The 21,890-nt window shown below is 39.5% G+C and overlaps 2 protein-coding genes across 4 annotated transcripts in view; both read left to right on the top strand.

Moving 5' to 3' along the window:
* Positions 1-3,445, top strand: part of LOC133557281 (sodium/potassium/calcium exchanger 3-like) — a 98,391-nt gene extending 94,946 nt beyond the window's left edge. For both annotated transcript variants that reach the window (XM_061907638.1, XM_061907647.1), the window contains one exon: positions 254-3,445. In XM_061907638.1, the coding sequence (XP_061763622.1) occupies positions 254-406 (153 nt within the window). In that variant the 3' untranslated portion in view covers positions 407-3,445. The remainder of the gene's footprint in view (positions 1-253) is intronic.
* Positions 3,446-19,307: 15,862 nt separating this feature from the next.
* The window catches only part of LOC133557255 (ras and Rab interactor 2-like), a 100,661-nt gene continuing 98,078 nt past the window's right edge, over positions 19,308-21,890 (top strand). For both annotated transcript variants that reach the window (XM_061907602.1, XM_061907610.1), the window contains exon 1: positions 19,308-19,528. The gene's annotated coding sequence lies outside the window, so the exon portion shown is untranslated. The remainder of the gene's footprint in view (positions 19,529-21,890) is intronic.

Genomic DNA, 21,890 nt, shown 5'->3' with positions numbered 1-21,890 from the left:
ATTTTCTCTAAATTTGCCCCCCCCCAGTCAAAATAAATGCCCAGGCCTGGTCTTTGGCATCTTGCTCAGTATTGTTACTTATTCTTGAAAGGCTTTTTCTTTGAATGTAAGTCGTGTGTCTAAACAAGAGCAGGAAATTAGCAGGATAAGGCCCCTTAAGCAGAAATTGGTCTGGGTTCTTGTGGGTTTAAAGCAAATGAATAAATGTGCATAAATGAATTAATGTAATGTTCCTTGTCTTTCATGCCTGCAGGTCCTGGGAGTCCATTTAAACAAATGGACTCTGGACTGGAAATTAGGCTCGGTCTGCCTCGCAATGTATGCCATCTTCCTCTGTTTCTCCGTCCTCATCGAGTTCAACGTTTTCACCTTCGTCAACCTCCCGATGTGCCGAGACATCCACTGATGTCTGCTTGTTCTCCGTGTAAGCCAGGAGGGAACTTCTTTTGTCCGGGTGCCTCCAGACAAACTCACTCCTTTTTTTTTTTTGCGCTGCCGTGACTGCACGCCAGAGCGGAAAAAGCGTTTTGGGGGACGGGACGGGAGGCGGGGAGATTGAGTCTTTTCTACTACACCAAAGGTTTGGCAGACCTGAATTTAACTGCTGGTGCAAGACACTGCCAGAAATGTGAAGTTTTCACTGGATTCTTCATTTTTTGAAGAAGTTTTACATTAAACCACTTAAGTTATTGGTTAGTAAAAATATAAATTTTTCTGTACACATTTCAACTGATAATAACGCAATAGGAATATTGCACTGTATAGCACTTTTCATAAGCAATCCGCCCCAAAAGGTCTGACAAAAACAGAATTGTTAAAAAAAAAAAAAACCAAGCAAATTTTCCCATGGGAAATAGTGTACCATATTTTTCACTTAAAATCCTTTCATTTTCTCAAAAATTGACAGTGCGCCTTATAACCCGGTGCGCCCAATGTACAGCATAATTCTGGTTGTGCTTACTGACATCAAATCAATTTTATTTGATACATGGTGTAATAAGACCAGTGGATGGTGGTTTCACATAAGAGCAACGTGTCGACTGCAATATGATGGCAGTAAACAACACCATACTACTACATACATGCATGCTCAGTGTATGTATGCATGTATGTATGTAGTAGTATCAGTTTTATTAGTGCATGTTGTTGTATCATCTATTTGCAATATATTGTCACATTTGTATCGTAGTATTTAAATGGATGCCATTGAGATTAACCAAATGCGACTATTTAAACGTGGCACTTTGGCGGAATAAGTGGATGCCAGTCAGGTGTTTATGATGACTTGTAATGAAGAACATATGCCGAACTCGCACTAGGCCCTTAGTACTGTGCAGGACTTCTGCTCAAACTGGCCTGTTTACTGCAAAACTTTGTGACTTTTCACCAGTCTTCTCTTGAATTGACCACTGCGCAAAAGAGGGCGGTTGTCATTGAGTACAAAACCCAAAAACCAGTGAAGTTGGCACGTTGTGTAAATGGTAAATACAAACAGAATACAATGATTTGCAAATCCTTTTCAACTTATATTTAATTGAATAGACTGCAATGACAAGATACTTAACATTTAACCTGGAAAACTTTATTTTTTTGCAAATATTAGCTCGTTTGGAATTTGATGCCTGCAACATGTTTCAAAAAAGTTGGCACAAGTAGCAAAAATGACTGAGAAAGTTGAGGAATGCTCATCAAACACTTAATTGGAAGATCCCACGGGTGAGCAGGCTAATTGGGAACAGGTGGGTGTCATGATCGGGTGTCAAAGCAGCTTGCATGAAATGCTGTCATTCACAAACAAGGACGGGGCGAGGGTCACCACTTTGTGAACAAATTGTTTAAGAACAACATTTGTCAACAAGTTATTGCAAGGACTTTAGCGATTTCAACGTCTACAGTCCGTAATATAATCAAAAGGTTCAGAAAATGTGGAGAAATCACTGCATGTAAGCAGTGATATTACGGATCTTCGATACCTTGGGCAGGAACCACATCTAAAAGCGACATCAGTGTGGAAAGGATATAACCACATGGGCTCAGGAACACTTCAGAAAACCACTGTCAGTAACTACAGTCCGTCACTACATCTGTAAGGGCAAGATAAAATTCTACTATGCCAAGTGAAAGCCAATAATCAACAACACCCAGAAACACCGCCAGCTTCGCTGGGTCCGATCTCATCAACATTGGACTCATGCAAAGAGGAAAAGTGTTCTGTGGTCTGACGAGTGCACATTTAGAATTGTTTTTGGAAACTGTGGACGTTGTGTCATCCGGACCAAAGAAGAAAGGAACCATCCGGATTGTTATAGGCAGAAAGTTGAAAAGCCAGCATCTATGATGGTATGGGGGTGTATTAGTCCCCAAGGCATGGTTAACTTACACATCTGTAAAGGCACCATTAATTCTAAAAAGTACATACAGGTTTTGGAGCAACATATATTGCCATCCAAGCAACGTTATCATGGACGCCCCTGCTTATTTCAGCAAGACATTGCCAAGCCACGTGTTACAACAGCGTGGCTCCGTAGTAAAAGACTGCGGGTATTAAACTGGCCTGCCTGTAGTCCAGACCTGTCTCCCATTGAAAATGTGTGGTGCATTATGAAGCCTAAAATACCACAAAGGAGACCACGGACTTGTTTAACAACTTAAGCTGTACGTCAAGCAAGACAGGGAAAGAATTCCACCTGGAAAGCTTCAAAATGTGGTCTCCTCAGTTCCCAATGTTGTTAAAAGGAAAGGCCATGTAACACAGTGGTAAAAATGCCCCTGTGCCAACTTTTTTTGCAATGTGTTGCTGCCATTAAATTCTAAGCAAAAAAAAATATGATTCTCAATTGGAACATTAAATTGTCTTTGCAGTCTATTCAATTAAATATAAATAGAAAAGGATTGGCAAATCATTGTATTCTGTTTTTATTTAGGAATTACACAACATGCCAACTTCATGGGTTTTGGGGTTTGTACAATATTGTACACTGTCTCCTTGTACTTATATCTCATGTGTGAAACAAAATCTAAAATGTGTTTAAAATGTGCAGGTTTACGGTATCAAAAATAAGAATTTTTGAAGTGATGCCGTAAAATTCAGATTGGCGGTGCTCTTCTGTTACAGAAAATGTGCATGCCTCGTTTTCATTGCTGATTTTTTTTTGTGTGGAGCACTGGTAAATACAGATATGGAAGTATCATTTCTGACAATCACATTCAGATTTATTGGCCGGCTATGTTCGAACCATGATGACTTTGACTTAGTTTAATGCAAGAAAAAAGCAGCTATATTTAAAGTGTTTTGACTGCAATTACACAGTTAATTGTGGCTAATTAATGTTGTTGATGTGCAAGGCAATACCTCACTTTTGTTGGTTTCGAGGCAATAAGCTCAAAGCCAGAGTGGAAACAGCCAAAAGTCTTCCTGGAATAAACAGCGTTGAATACACTTAAACACCCCAGAATTGTGTTTTTACTTTGTGTTACTCTAAGTCAGAGCTGGAGTAATATTTTCTACTCGGGTAGCCAATGTGTATGTGTGTATAATCAATTCGAGGAGAGGAAATAATTGTTACCTCAGTAGATGCATTTAAGTCCCATCTTAAAACTCATTTGTATACTCTAGCCTTTAAATTGACCCCCTTTTTAGACCAGTTGATCTGCTGTCTGTTTTCTGCTCTGCCCCCCTGTCCTTCGTGGAGAGAGAGGCGGGGGGGGGGGGCACAGATTCGGTAACCACAGATGGTGCGCTAATTGTCCAAAGTCGGGTCCTAGGGTGGACCACTCAGCGGTGCATCAGTTGGAGACGTCTCTGCGCTGCTGACCTGTCTCCAATCGGGATGGTCTCCTGCTGGCCCCACTATAGACTGGACTCTCAATATTATGTTAGATCCACTATGGACTGGACTCTCACTATTATGTTAGATCCACTATGGACTGGACTCTCACTATTATGTTAGATCCACTATGGACTGGACTCTCAATATTATGTTAGATCCACTATGGACTGGACTCTCAATATTATGTTGGATCCACTATGGACTGGACTCTCACTATTATGTTAGATCCACTATGGACTGGACTCTCACTATTATGTTAGATCCACTATAAACCGAACTCTCACTATTATGTTGGATCCACAATGGACTGGACTCTCAATATTATGTTAGATCCACTATAAACTGGACTCTACTCCCACTATTATGTTAGATCCACTATAGACTGGACTCTCAATATTATGTTAGATCCACTATGGACTGGACTCTCACTATTATGTTAGATCCACTATGGACTGGACTCTCACTATTATGTTAGATCCACAATGGACTGGACTCTCTCACTTTTATGTTAGATCCACTATGGACTGGACTCTCTCACTATTATGCTAGATCCACTAGGAACTGGATTCTCACACTTATGTTGCATCCACTATGGACTGGACTCTCACTATTATGTTAGATCCACTATAAACTGGACTCTCACTATTATGTTAGATCCACTATGGACTGGACTCTCACTATTATGTTAGATCCACTATAAACTGGACTCTCACTATTATGTTAGATCCACTATGGACTGGACTCTCAATATTATGTTAGATCCACTATGGACTGGACTCTCAATATTATGTTAACTCCACTATGGACTGGACTCTCTTACTATTCTGCTAAATACACTATGGACTGGACTCTCACACTATTATGTTAGATCCACTATTGACTGGACTCTCACTATTATGTTAGATCTACTATGGACTGGACTCTCACACTATTATGCTAGATCCACTATGGACTAGACTCACACACTGTTATGTTAGATCCACTATGGACTGGACTCTCACTATTATGTTAAATCTACTATAATATGTTAGATCCACAATGGACTGGACTCTCAATATTATGTTAGATCCACTATAAACTGGACTCTCACTATTATGTTAGATCCACTATGGACTGGACTCTCAATATTATGTTAGATCCACTATGGACTGGACTCTCAATATTATGTTAGATCCACTATGGACTGGACTCTCAATATTATGTTAGATCCACTATGGACTGGACTCTCACACTATTATGTTAGATCCACTATTGACTGGACTCTCACTATTATGTTAGATCCACTATGGACTGGACTCTCACACTATTATGCTAGATCCACTATGGACTAGACTCACACACTGTTATGTTAGATCCACTATGGACTGGACTCTCACTATTATGTTAAATCTACTATAATACGTTAGATCCACAATGGACTGGACTCTCAATATTATGTTAGATCCACTATAAACTGGACTCTCACTATTATGTTAGATCCACTATGGACTGGACTCTCAATATTATGTTAGATCCACTATGGACTGGACTCTCAATATTATGTTAGATCCACTATGGACTGGACTCTCAATATTATGTTAGATCCACTATGGACTGGACTCTCACTATTATGTTAGATCCACTATGGACTGGACTCTCAATATTATGTTGGATCCACTATGGACTGGACTCTCAATATCATGTTAGATCCACTATGGACTGGACTCTCAATATTATGTTAGCTCCACTATGGAATGGAATCTCTCACTATTATGTTAGATCCACTATTGACTTGACTCTCACTTTTACGTTAGATCCACTATGGACTGGACTCTCACACTGTTATGTTAGATCCAATATGGACTGGACCCTCACAATATTATGCTAGATCCAAAATGGACTGGACTCTCTCACTTTTATGTTAGATCCACTATGGACTGGACTCTCTCACTATTATGCTAGATCCACTAGGAACTGGATTCTCACACTTATGTTGCATCCACTATGGACTGGACTTTCACACTATTATGTTAGATCCACTATGGACTGGACTCTCACAATATTATGTTAGATCCACTATGGACTGGACTCTCACACTATTATGTTAGATCCACTATGGACTGGACTCTCACAATATCATGTTAGATCCACTATTGACTGGACTCTCACTTTTATGTTAGATCCACTATGGACTGGACTCTCACACTATTATGCTAGATCCACTATGGACTGGATTCTCACACTTATGTTACATCCACTATGGACTGGACTTTCACACTATTATGTTAGATCCACTATGGACTGGACTCTCACACTATTATGTTAGATCCACTATGGACTGGACTCTCACAATATTATGTTAGATCCACTATGGACTGGACTCTCTAACTTTTATGTTAGATCCACTATGGACTGGACTCTCTCACTATTATGTTACATCCACTCTGGACTGGACTTTCACAATATTATGTTAGATCCACTATGGACTGGACTCACAATATTATGTTAGATCCACTATGGACTGGACTCTCACACTATTATGTTAGATCCACTATGGACTGGACTCTCTCACTATTATGCTGGATCCACTATGGACTGGACTCTCAATATTATGTTGGATCCACTATGGACTGGACTTTCACAATATTATGCTAGATCCACTAGGGACTGGATTCTCACACTTATGTTACATCCACTATGGACTGGACTCTCACAATATTATGTTAGATCCACTATGGACTGGACTCTCACACTATTATGTTAGATCCACTATGGACTGGACTCACAATATTATGTTAGATCCACTATGGACTGGACTCTCACACTATTATGTTAGATCCACTATGGACTGGACTCTCACACTATTATGCTAGATCCACAATGGACTGGACTCTCACACTATTATGTTACATCCACTCTGGACTGGACTCTCACAATATTATGCTAGATCCACTATGGACTGGACTCAAAATATTATGTTAGATCCACTATGGACTGGACTCTCACACTATTATTCTAGATCCACAATGGACTGGACTCTCACAATATTATGTTAGATCCACTATGGACTGGACTCTCACACTATTATGTTAGATCCACTATGGACTGGACTCTCACACTATTATGCTAGATCCACAATGGACTGGACTCTCACACTATTATGTTACATCCACTCTGGACTGGACTCTCACAATATTATGCTAGATCCACTATGGACTGGACTCAAAATATTATGTTAGATCCACTATGGACTGGACTCTCACACTATTATGTTAGATCCACTATGGACTGGACTCTCACACTATTATGTTAGATCCACTATGGACTGGACTCTCTCACTATTATGCTAGATCCACTAGGGACTGGATTCTCACACTTATGTTACATCCACTATGGACTGGACTCTCACAATATTATGCTAGATCCACAATGGACTGGACTCACAATATTATGTTAGATCCACTATGGACTGGACTCTCACAATATTATGTTAGATCCACTGTGAACTGGACTCTCACAATATTATGTTAGATCCACTATGGACTGGACTCACAATATTATGTTGGATCCACTATGGACTGGACTCTCACACTATTATGTTAGATCCACTATGGACTGGAGTCTCACACTATTATGTTAGATCCACTATGGACTGGAGTCTCACAATATTATGTTACATCCACTCTGGACTGGACTCCCACACTATTATGTTAGATCCACTATGGAGTGGAGTCTCACAATATTATGTTAGATCCACTATGGACTGGACTCTCACAATATTATGTTAGATCCACTATGGACTGGACTCTCACAATATTATGTTAGATCCACTATGGACTGGACTCCCACACTATTATGTTGGATCCTATATGGACTGGACTCTCACTATTATGTTAGATCCACTATGGACTGGACTCTCACAATATTATGCTAGATCCACAATGGACTGGACTCTCACAACATTATGTTAGATCCACAATGGACTCGACTCTCACACTATTATGTTACATCCACTCTGGACTGGACTCTCACAATATTATGGTAGATCCACTATGGACTGGACTCACAATATTATGTTAGATCCACTATGGACTGGACTCTCACACTATTATGTTAGATCCACTATGGACTGGACTCTCTCACTATTATGTTAGATCCACTATGGACTGGACTCTCACACTATTATGTTAGATCCACTATGGACTGGATTCTCTCACTATTATGCTAGATCCACTAGGGACTGGATTCTCACACTTATGTTACATCCACTATGGACTGGACTTTCACATTATTATGTTAGATCCACTATGGACTGGACTCTCACAATATTATGTTAGATCCACTATGGACTGGACTCTCACACTATTATGTTAGATCCACTATGGACTGGACTCTCACACTATTATGTTAGATCCACTATGGACTGGACTCTCACACTATTATGTTAGATCCACTATGGACTGGGTTCTCACACTATTATGTTAGATCCACTATGGACTGGACTCTCACAATATTATGTTAGATCCACTATGGACTGGACTCTCACAATATTATGTTAGATCCACTATGGACTGGACTCCCACACTATTATGTTAGATCCACTATGGACTGGAGTCTCACAATATTATGTTGGATCCACTATGGACTGGACTCTCACAATATTATGTTAGATCCACTATGGACTGGACTCTCACAATATTATGTTAGATCCAATAGGACTGGACTCTCACTATTATGTTAGATCCACTATGGACTGGACTCTCACAATATTATGCTAGATCCACAATGGACTGGACTCTCACAATATTATGTTAGATCCACAATGGACTCGACTCTCACACTATTATGGTAGATCCACTATGGACTGGACTCACAATATTATGTTAGATCCACTATGGACTGGACTCTCACACTATTATGTTAGATCCACTATGGACTGGACTCTCTCACTATTATGTTAGATCCACTATGGACTGGACTATCACACTATTATGTTAGATCCACTATGGACTGGATTCTCTCACTATTATGCTAGATCCACTAGGGACTGGATTCTCACACTTATGTTACATCCACTATGGACTGGACTTTCACATTATTATGTTAGATCCACTATGGACTGGACTCTCACAATATTATGTTAGATCCACTATGGACTGGACTCTCACACTATTATGTTAGATCCGCTATGGACTGGGTTCTCACACTATTATGTTAGATCCACTATGGACTGGACTCCCACACTATTATGTTAGATCCACTATGGACTGGACTCTCACAATATTATGTTAGATCCACTATGGACTGGACTCTCACACTATTATGTTAGATCCACTATGGACTGGATTCTCACACTATTATGTTAGATCCACTATGGACTGGACTTTCACACTATTATGTTAGATCCACTATGGACTGGACTCTCACAATATTATGTTAGATCCACTATGGACTGGACTCTCACAATATTATGTTAGATCCACTATGGACTGGACTCTCTCACTATTATGTTAGATCCACTAGGGACTGGACTCTCACACTATTATGTTAGATCCACTCTGGACTGGACTTTCATAATATTATGTTAGATCCACTATGGACTGGACTCTCACAATATTATGTTAGATCCACTATGGACTGGACTCTCACACTATTATGTTAGATCCACTGTGGACTGGACTCTCTCACTTTTATGTTAGATCCACTATGGACTGGACTCCCACACTATTATGTTAGATCCACTGTGAACTGGACTCTCACTATTATGTTAGATCCACTATGGACTGGACTCTCACAATATTATGTTAGATCCACTATGGACTGGACTCTCACAATATTATGTTAGATCCACTATGGACTGGAGTCTCACAATATTATGTTAGATCCACTATGGACTGGACTCTCACTATTATGTTAGATCCACTATGGACTGGAGTCTCACAATATTATGTTAGATCCACTATGGACTGGACTCTCACAATATTATGTTAGATCCACTATGGACTGGACTCTCACAATATTATGTTAGATCCACTATGGACTGGACTCTCACAATATTATGTTAGATCCACTATGGACTGGACTCCCACAATATTATGTTAGATCCACTGTGAACTGGACTCTCACAATATTATGTTGGATCCACTATGGACTGGACTCTCACAATATTATGTTAGATCCACTGTGAACTGGACTCTCACAATATTATGTTAGATCCACTATGGTCTGGACTCACAATATTATGTTAGATCCACTATGGACTGGACTCTCACACTATTATGTTAGATCCACTATGGACTGGAGTCTCACACTATTATGTTGGATCCACTATGGACTGGAGTCTCACAATATTATGTTACATCCACTCTGGACAGGACTTTCACACTATTATGTTAGATCCACTATGGACTGGACTCCCACACTATTATGTTAGATCCACTATGGACTGGAGTCTCACAATATTATGTTAGATCCACTATGGACTGGACTTTCACATTATTATGTTAGATCCACTATGGACTGGACTCTCACAATATTATGTTGGATCCACTATGGACTGGACTCTCACACTATTATGTTAGATCCACTATGGACTGGACTCTCACACTATTATGTTAGATCCACTATGGACTGGGTTCTCACACTATTATGTTAGATCCACTATGGACTGGAGTCTCACAATATTATGTTACATCCACTCTGGACTGGACTTTCACACTATTATGTTAGATCCACTATGGACTGGACTCCCACACTATTATGTTAGATCCACTATGGACTGGGGTCTCACAATATTATGTTAGATCCACTATGGACTGGACTCTCACAATATTATGTTAGATCCACTATGGACTGGACTCTCACAATATTATGTTAGATCCACTATGGACTGGACTCCCACACTATTATGTTAGATCCAATATGGACTGGACTCTCACTATTATGTTAGATCCACTATGGACTGGACTCTCACAATATTATGCTAGATCCACAATGGACTGGACTCTCACAATATTATGTTAGATCCACAATGGACTCGACTCTCACACTATTATGTTACATCCACTCCGGACTGGACTCTCACAATATTATGGTAGATCCACTATGGACTGGACTCACAATATTATGTTAGATCCACTATGGACTGGACTCTCACACTATTATGTTAGATCCACTATGGACTGGACTCTCTCACTATTATGTTAGATCCACTATGGACTGGACTCTCACACTATTATGTTAGATCCACTATGGACTGGATTCTCTCACTATTATGCTAGATCCACTAGGGACTGGATTCTCACACTTATGTTACATCCACTATGGACTGGACTTTCACATTATTATGTTAGATCCACTATGGACTGGACTCTCACACTATTATGTTAGATCCACTATGGACTGGATTCTCACACTATTATGTTAGATCCACTATGGACTGGACTCTCACACTATTATGTTAGATCCACTATGGACTGGACTCTCTCACTTTTATGTTAGATCCACTATGGACTGGACCCTCTCACTATTATGTTAGATCCACTAGGGACTGGACTCTCACACTATTATGTTAGATCCACTCTGGACTGGACTTTCATAATATTATGTTAGATCCACTATGGACTGGATTCTCACACTATTATGTTAGATCCACTATGGACTGGACTCTCACACTATTATGTTAGATCCACTGTGGACTGGACTCTCTCACTTTTATGTTAGATCCACTATGGACTGGACCCTCTCACTATTATGTTAGATCCACTAGGGACTGGACTCTCACACTATTATGTTAGATCCACTCTGGACTGGACTTTCATAATATTATGTTAGATCCACTATGGACTGGACTCTCACAATATTATGTTAGATCCACTATGGACTGGACTCTCACACTATTATGTTAGATCCACTGTGGACTGGACTCTCTCACTTTTATGTTAGATCCACTATGGACTGGACTCCCACACTATTATGTTAGATCCACTGTGAACTGGACTCTCACTATTATGTTAGATCCACTATGGACTGGACTCTCACAATATTATGTTAGATCCACTATGGACTGGACTCTCACACTATTATGTTAGATCCACTGTGGACTGGACTCTCTCACTTTTATGTTAGATCCACTATGGACTGGACTCCCACACTATTATGTTAGATCCACTGTGAACTGGACTCTCACTATTATGTTAGATCCACTATGGACTGGACTCTCACAATATTATGTTAGATCCACTATGGACTGGACTCTCACAATATTATGTTAGATCCACTATGGACTGGACTCTCACAATATTATGTTAGATCCACTATGGACTGGACTCTCACAATATTATGTTAGATCCACTATGGACTGGACTCTCACTATTATGTTAGATCCACTATGGACTGGAGTCTCACAATATTATGTTAGATCCACTATGGACTGGACTCTCACAATATTATGTTAGATCCACTATGGACTGGACTCTCACAATATTATGTTAGATCCACTATGGACTGGACTCTCACAATATTATGTTAGATCCACTATGGACTGGACTCCCACACTATTATGTTGGATCCACTATGGACTGGACTCTCACAATATTATGTTAGATCCACTGTGAACTGGACTCTCACAATATTATGTTAGATCCACTATGGTCTGGACTCACAATATTATGTTAGATCCACTATGGACTGGACTCTCACACTATTATGTTAGATCCACTATGGACTGGAGTCTCACACTATTATGTTGGATCCACTATGGACTGGAGTCTCACAATATTATGTTACATCCACTATGGACTGGACTCTCACACTATTATGTTAGATCCACTATGGACTGGACTCTCACACTATTATGTTAGATCCACTATGGACTGGGTTCTCACACTATTATGTTAGATCCACTATGGACTGGAGTCTCACAATATTATGTTACATCCACTCTGGACTGGACTTTCACACTATTATGTTAGATCCACTATGGACTGGACTCCCACACTATTATGTTAGATCCACTATGGACTGGAGTCTCACAATATTATGTTAGATCCACTATGGACTGGACTCTCACAATATTATGTTAGATCCACTATGGACTGGACTCTCACAATATTATGTTAGATCCACTATGGACTGGACTCCCACACTATTATGTTAGATCCAATATGGACTGGACTCTCACTATTATGTTAGATCCACTATGGACTGGACTCTCACAATATTATGCTAGATCCACAATGGACTGGACTCTCACAATATTATGTTAGATCCACAATGGACTCGACTCTCACACTATTATGTTACATCCACTCCGGACTGGACTCTCACAATATTATGGTAGATCCACTATGGACTGGACTCACAATATTATGTTAGATCCACTATGGACTGGACTCTCACACTATTATGTTAGATCCACTATGGACTGGACTCTCTCACTATTATGTTAGATCCACTATGGACTGGACTCTCACACTATTATGTTAGATCCACTATGGACTGGATTCTCTCACTATTATGCTAGATCCACTAGGGACTGGATTCTCACACTTATGTTACATCCACTATGGACTGGACTTTCACATTATTATGTTAGATCCACTATGGACTGGACTCTCACAATATTATGTTAGATCCACTATGGACTGGACTCTCACACTATTATGTTAGATCCACTATGGACTGGACTCTCACACTATTATGTTAGATCCACTATGGACTGGGTTCTCACACTATTATGTTAGATCCACTATGGACTGGACTCTCACACTATTATGTTAGATCCACTATGGACTGGACTCTCACAATATTATGTTAGATCCACTATGGACTGGACTCTCACAATATTATGTTAGATCCACTATGGACTGGACTCTCACACTATTATGTTAGATCCACTATGGACTGGATTCTCACACTATTATGTTAGATCCACTATGGACTGGACTCTCACACTATTATGTTAGATCCACTATGGACTGGACTCTCACACTATTATGTTAGATCCACTATGGACTGGATTCTCACACTATTATGTTAGATCCACTATGGACTGGACTCTCACACTATTATGTTAGATCCACTATGGACTGGACTCTCACACTATTATGTTAGATCCACTAAGGACTGGACTCTCACAATATTATGTTAGATCCATTATGGACTGGACCCTCTCACTATTATGTTAGATCCACTAGGGACTGGACTCTCACACTATTATGTTAGATCCACTCTGGACTGGACTTTCATAATATTATGTTAGATCCACTATGGACTGGACTCTCACAATATTATGTTAGATCCACTATGGACTGGACTCTCACACTATTATGTTAGATCCACTGTGGACTGGACTCTCTCACTTTTATGTTAGATCCACTATGGACTGGACTCCCACACTATTATGTTAGATCCACTGTGAACTGGACTCTCACTATTATGTTAGATCCACTATGGACTGGACTCTCACAATATTATGTTAGATCCACTATGGACTGGACTCTCACAATATTATGTTAGATCCACTATGGACTGGAGTCTCACAATATTATGTTAGATCCACTATGGACTGGACTCTCACTATTATGTTAGATCCACTATGGACTGGAGTCTCACAATATTATGTTAGATCCACTATGGACTGGACTCTCACAATATTATGTTAGATCCACTATGAACTGGACTCTCACAATATTATGTTAGATCCACTATGGACTGGACTCTCACAATATTATGTTAGATCCACTATGGACTGGACTCTCACACTATTATGTTAGATCCACTATGGACTGGAGTCTCACAATATTATGTTAGATCCACTGTGAACTGGACTCTCACAATATTATGTTAGATCCACTATGGACTGGACTCACAATATTATGTTAGATCCACTCTGGACTGGACTCTCACAATATTATGTTGGATCCACTATGGACTGGACTCTCACAATATTATGTTAGATCCACTATGGACTGGACTCCCACACTATTATGTTAGATCCAATATGGACTGGACTCTCACTATTATGTTAGATCCACTATGGACTGGACTCTAACAATATTATGCTAGATCCACAATGGACTGGACTTTCACATTATTATGTTAGATCCACTATGGACTGGACTCTCACAATATTATGTTAGATCCACTATGGACTGGAGTCTCACAATATTATGTTAGATCCACTATGGACTGGACTCTCACAATATTATGTTAGATCCACTATGGACTGGACTCTCACAATATTATGCTAGATCCACAATGGACTGGACTTTCACATTATTATGTTAGATCCACTATGGACTGGACTCTCACAATATTATGTTAGATCCACTATGGACTGGACTCTCACACTATTATGTTAGATCCACTATGGACTGGACTCTCACACTATTATGTTAGATCCACTATGGACTGGAGTCTCACAATATTATGTTAGATCCACTATGGACTGGACTCTCACAATATTATGTTAGATCCACTGTGGACTGGACTCCCACACTATTATGTTAGATCCACTATGGACTGGAGTCTCACAATATTATGTTACATCCACTATGGACTGGACTCTCACACTATTATGTTAGATCCACTATGGACTGGAGTCTCACAATATTATGTTATACCCACTATGGACTGGACTCTCACAATATTATGTTAGATCCACTGTGGACTGGACTCCCACACTATTATGTTAGATCCACTATGGACTGGACTCCCACACTATTATGTTAGATCCACTATGGACTGGACTCTCACAATATTATGTTAGATCCACTGTGAACTGGACTCTCACAATATTATGTTAGATCCACTATGGTCTGGATTCACAATATTATGTTAGATCCACCATGGACTGGACTCTCACACTATTATGTTAGATCCACTATGGACTGGAGTCTCACAATATTATGTTACATCCACTCTGGACTGGACTTTCACACTATTATGTTAGATCCACTATGGACTGGACTCCCACACTATTCTGTTAGATCCACTATGGACTGGAGTCTCACAATATTATGTTAGATCCACTATGGACTGGACTCTCACAATATTATGTTAGATCCACTATGGACTGCACTCCCACAATATTATGTTAGATCCACTCTGGACTGGACTCTCACAATATTATGGTAAATCCACTATGGACTGGACTCACAATATTATGTTAGATCCACTATGGACTGGACTCTCACACTATTATGTTAGATCCACTATGGACTGGACTCTCTCACTATTATGTTAGATCCACTATGGACTGGACTCTCACACTATTATGTTAGATCCACTATGGACTGGATTCTCTCACTATTATGCTAGATCCACTAGGGACTGGATTCTCACACGTATGTTACATCCACTATGGACTGGACTTTCACATTATTATGTTAGATCCACTATGGACTGGACTCTCACAATATTATGTTAGATTCACTATGGACTGGACTCTCACACTATTATGTTAGATCCACTATGGACTGGACTCTCACACTATTATGTTAGATCCACTATGGACTGGGTTCTCACACTATTATGTTAGATCCACTATGGACTGGACTCTCACATTATTATGTTAGATCCACTATGGACTGGACTCTCACAATATTATGTTAGATCCACTATGGACTGGACTCTCACAATATTATGTTAGATCCACTATGGACTGGACTCTCACACTATTATGTTAGATCCACTATGGACTGGATTCTCACACTATTATGTTAGATCCACTATGGACTGGACTCTCACACTATTATGTTAGATCCACTATGGACTGGACTCTCACAATATTATGTTAGATCCACTATGGACTGGACTCTCACAATATTATGTTAGATCCACTATGGACTGGACTCTCTCACTATTATGTTAGATCCACTAGGGACTGGACTCTCACACTATTATGTTAGATCCACTCTGGACTGGACTTTCATAATATTATGTTAGATCCACTATGGACTGGACTCTCACACTATTATGTTAGATCCACTGTGGACTGGACTCTCACTTTTATGTTAGATCCACTATGGACTGGACTCCCACACTATTATGTTAGATCCACTGTGAACTGGACTCTCACTTTTATGTTAGATCCACTATGGACTGGACTCCCACACTATTATGTTAGATCCACTATGGACTGGACTCTCACAATATTATGTTAGATCCACTATGGACTGGAGTCTCACAATATTATGTTAGATCCACTATGGACTGGACTCTCACTATTATGTTAGATCCACTATGGACTGGAGTCTCACAATATTATGTTAGATCCACTATGGACTGGACTCTCACAATATTATTTTAGATCCACTATGGACTGGACTCTCACAATATTATGTTAGATCCACTATGGACTGGACTCTCACACTATTATGTTAGATCCACTGTGAACTGGACTCTCACAATATTATGTTAGATCCACTATGGACTGGACTCTCACACTATTATGTTAGATCCACTATGGACTGGAGTCTCACAATATTATGTTACATCCACTCTGGACTGGACTTTCACACTATTATGTTAGATCCACTATGGACTGGACTCCCACACTATTATGTTAGATCCACTATGGACTGGAGTCTCACAATATTATGTTAGATCCACTATGGACTGGACTCTCACAATATTATGTTAGATCCACTATGGACTGGACTCTCACAATATTATGTTAGATCCACTATGGACTGGACTCCCACACTATTATGTTAGATCCAATATGGACTGGACTCTCACTATTATGTTAGATCCACTATGGACTGGACTCTCACAATATTATGCTAGAACCACAATGGACTGGACTTTCACATTATTATGTTAGATCCACTATGGACTGGACTCTCACAATATTATGTTAGATCCACTATGGACTGGACTCTCACACTATTATGTTAGATCCACTATGGACTGGACTCTCACACTATTATGTTAGATCCACTATGGACTGGATTCTCACACTATTATGTTAGATCCACTATGGACTGGACTCTCACACTATTATGTTAGATCCACTATGGACTGGACTCTCACAATATTATGTTAGATCCACTATGGACTGGACTCTCACAATATTATGTTAGATCCACTATGGACTGGACTCTCACACTATTATGTTAGATCCACTATGGACTGGACTCTCACACTATTATGCTAGATCCATTATGGACTGGACTCTCACAATATTATGTTAGATCCACTATGGACTGGACTCCCACACTATTATGCTAGATCCACTATTTACTGGAGTTTCACAATATTATGTTAGATGCACTATGGACTGGACTCTCACAATATTATGTTAGATCCACTATGGACTGGACTCTCACAATATTATGGTAGATCCACTATGGACTGGACTCCCACACTATTATGTTAGATCCACTATGGACTGGAGTCTCACAATATTATGTTAGATCCACTATGGACTGGACTCTCACAATATTATGTTAGATCCACTATGGACTGGACTCTCTCACTATTATGTTAGATCCACTAGGGACTGGACTCTCACACTATTATGTTAGATCCACTCTGGACTGGACTTTCATAATATTATGTTAGATCCACTATGGACTGGACTCTCACAATATTATGTTAGATCCACTATGGACTGGACTCTCACACTATTATGTTAGATCCACTGTGGACTGGACTCTCTCACTTTTATGTTAGATCCACTATGGACTGGACTCCCACACTATTATGTTAGATCCACTGTGAACTGGACTCTCACTATTATGTTAGATCCACTATGGACTGGACTCTCACAATATTATGTTAGATCCACTATGGACTGGACTCTCACAATATTATGTTAGATCCACTATGGACTGGAGTCTCACAATATTATGTTAGATCCACTATGGACTGGACTCTCACTATTATGTTAGATCCACTATGGACTGGAGTCTCACAATATTATGTTAGATCCACTATGGACTGGACTCTCACAATATTATGTTAGATCCACTGTGGACTGGACTCCCACACTATTATGTTAGATCCACTATGGACTGGACTCTCACAATATTATGTTAGATCCACTATGGACTGGACTCTCACAATATTATGTTAGATCCACTATGGACTGGACTCTCACACTATTATGTTAGATCCAATATGGACTGGACTCTCACTATTATGTTAGATCCACTATGGACTGGACTCTCACAATATTATGTTAGATCCACTATGGACTGGACTCCCACACTATTATGTTAGACCCACTGTGGACTGGAGTCTCACAATATTATGTTAGATCCACTATGGACTGGACTCTCACAATATTATGTTAGATCCACTATGGACTGGACTCACACTATTATGCTAGATCCATCTTGTTATGGCCAATTTTGGCCACTAGAGGTGAGCATTGATAGCCACTTATTACATTTCCTTCTTGTTATGGCCAATCTCGGCCACTAGAGGTCAGAAAAGTGCAATGCTGTGACGCCGTCAAGAGTCTGAAGAAGTAAAAAAAAAAAATGAGAGAAAAACATAAACGCGTCATTTTTTCTTTGTGTGGAAAGTAAGGCGTAGAGCTTCTCCAGTCGTCCATCAGCATGCGCCATAATCAACTAAATAGTCAAGGACAAAATACACAAACTTAGCGAGGAGGCGTGCTGGAAAATGTGCAAGTTTACTTGCCTGTGAAGTTTTGCCATTGTCTCCATGGAAGGACGAACAGTCGACGTTAAAGACACATTTTAAAGGTGAGTCTGACTTTTGTAACATTTAAACGATTCTATGACTCTGACAGTTAAAGCCTCACAATGTGCCCCGTTTGGTTATTTTGCTTATAATGTCGAAAGGAATGACAGTATTACGTTCATATGTTGATCTCTTAGCGGTAGAATGGATGTATGGACTTTTGTTAAATGTTGGAAACATATGTCCTTCTAACAATAACAGGTTTTGACGTGTTTTTTGACAGTTTAGGATTTTATTTTTCATCAAAAATAAAATGTATAAAGCAGCACACCGGGGTTCTTTACTTTTTTTGTACTGTAATTAGTGAGGTGCGATACAACTGTTTTCCCCCCAGATTCGATACCGAGGAAATTGAGGCTGGTATCGGATACCAGTACTTTGCAAATACCATATGTTGGTTGAAGTTTATTCTGAACATGTGTGCAATATCAATACATCATAATATTTTTAATTTTCTTAACATGTCTGATAAAGAGTAGGCAGAAGCGACGTTGATCTAATCCTACCCGATAAACATTGTTTACCATTTATGGTAAACAATGTATATCTGTTACTTTGATACATGTCATCAATGTTGAAATGTTAGCTCTGTATCCGTATAATATAACATAACATGTAATGGTAGTTCTTTGGTCAAATTGTTGCATCGATGATGTTTTACAGATCATCTTCAAGCCGCTTTCTAACACTCGCTTCTGGATGCGCCGTTTTGTGGGCGGTCTTATCTACGTTGCTCATTTCGGCAGCGTCTTCTCCCCGTCATTTATGATTTTTGAGCACTGTGTGTATATTTTCAATGGAACGTATGGTTGTTGTTGTTTTCCCTTAGTCATATTGCAGTCTACACATATCTCTTATGTTTGACTGCCATCTACTGGTTGTTTACTTGAGTCATATTGCAGTGTACACGTCTCTCTTGTGTATGACTGCCATTATATTGCAATCTACACATATCTATTATGTTTGACTGTCATCTGCTGGTTGTTTACTTGAGTCATATTGCAGTCTACACGTATAACTTATGTTTTACTGCCATCTACTGGTTGTTTACTTGAGTCATATTGCAGTGTACACGTCTCTCTTGTGTATGACTGCCATTATATTGCAATCTACACATATCTCTTATGTTTGACTGCCATCTGCTGGTTGTTTACTTGAGTCATATTGCAGTCTATAGGTATAACTTATGTTTGACTGCCATCTACTGTTTGTTTACTTGAGTCATATTGCAGGCTACACGTATCTCTTGTGTATGACTGCCATTATATTGCAGTATACATGTATTTCTTATGTTTGACTGCCATTTACTAATTGTTTACTTGAGTCATATTGGAGTCTACACGTATCTCTTGTGAATGACTGCCATTATATTGCAGTCTACATGTATCTCTTATGTTTGACTGCCATCTACTGGTTGTTTACTTGAGTCATATTGCAGTCTACTTGCTCTCTTGTATATGACTGCCATTAAATTGCAGTCTACAGTGGCTCTTATGTTTGTCTGCCATCTACTGGTCACACTTATCATTACACCATGTACCAAAAAAATTAGCTTCGAGGTCGGTAAGCAAAACCAGAATAATTCCGTACACTAGGCGCACCGGGTTATAAGGAGGAAAAAAGGAATTTAAGTGCGCCTAATAGTCCGGAAAATACATGATATAGCAGTCCAGATGTACCTCTTATGTGTGACTGCCATCTACTAGTCACACTTATCATCACACTATGTACCAAATAAAATAGCTTCGAGGTCGGTAAGCAAAACCAGAATCATTCCGTACATTACAAGGGGGAAAAATGATTTTTTGTGTTCCTTATAGTCTGGAAAATACGGTACCGGTATTTTTCAATGCCAGTATTGTTCCTTATTTCATTAGTACCGCGGTAGTTTATTAGTACCGGTATACTTTAGAACCCTAGTTTGGACGTGTATCCTACACCTGGATCCACCAGCTGTTTTTCCAAAGAAAAAAAAGATTTCCCAAACCTCTGGAAATGTGTATTTCAGCGTCTCACAGTTTTGCGTATCAAAATGAATCTTTTCAAATAAATTGCAACCTGTCACTGGCTTAAATAAAGATGACAAGTTGAGTACCAAACGCGTTACACTAAACCGTGTTCTCCAGCCCACAATTGTGCATTTGTTTCAAGAACAATTGAATAGGGGTGGAACCACTCTGACCGCTAGGGGAACGAACCTATTTACCCGGGTGGTTTCCGTTGGAAGGGTTCTTGTGGTGGAAAAAAGGGGATTTTGTTATTCATCTCACTGTAATTTGATGTGAAGTTCGAAAGGAGTCTACAAGTGGAACGATGCATGCGATGTATGCCCTCCTCGGATAAAGGATGCATACTGAGCAACAT

Source organism: Nerophis ophidion, linkage group LG01, assembly GCF_033978795.1.
Source record: "Nerophis ophidion isolate RoL-2023_Sa linkage group LG01, RoL_Noph_v1.0, whole genome shotgun sequence".
Classification (NCBI taxonomy): domain Eukaryota; kingdom Metazoa; phylum Chordata; class Actinopteri; order Syngnathiformes; family Syngnathidae; genus Nerophis; species Nerophis ophidion.
This window is presented reverse-complemented; position numbering and strand designations above follow the sequence as displayed.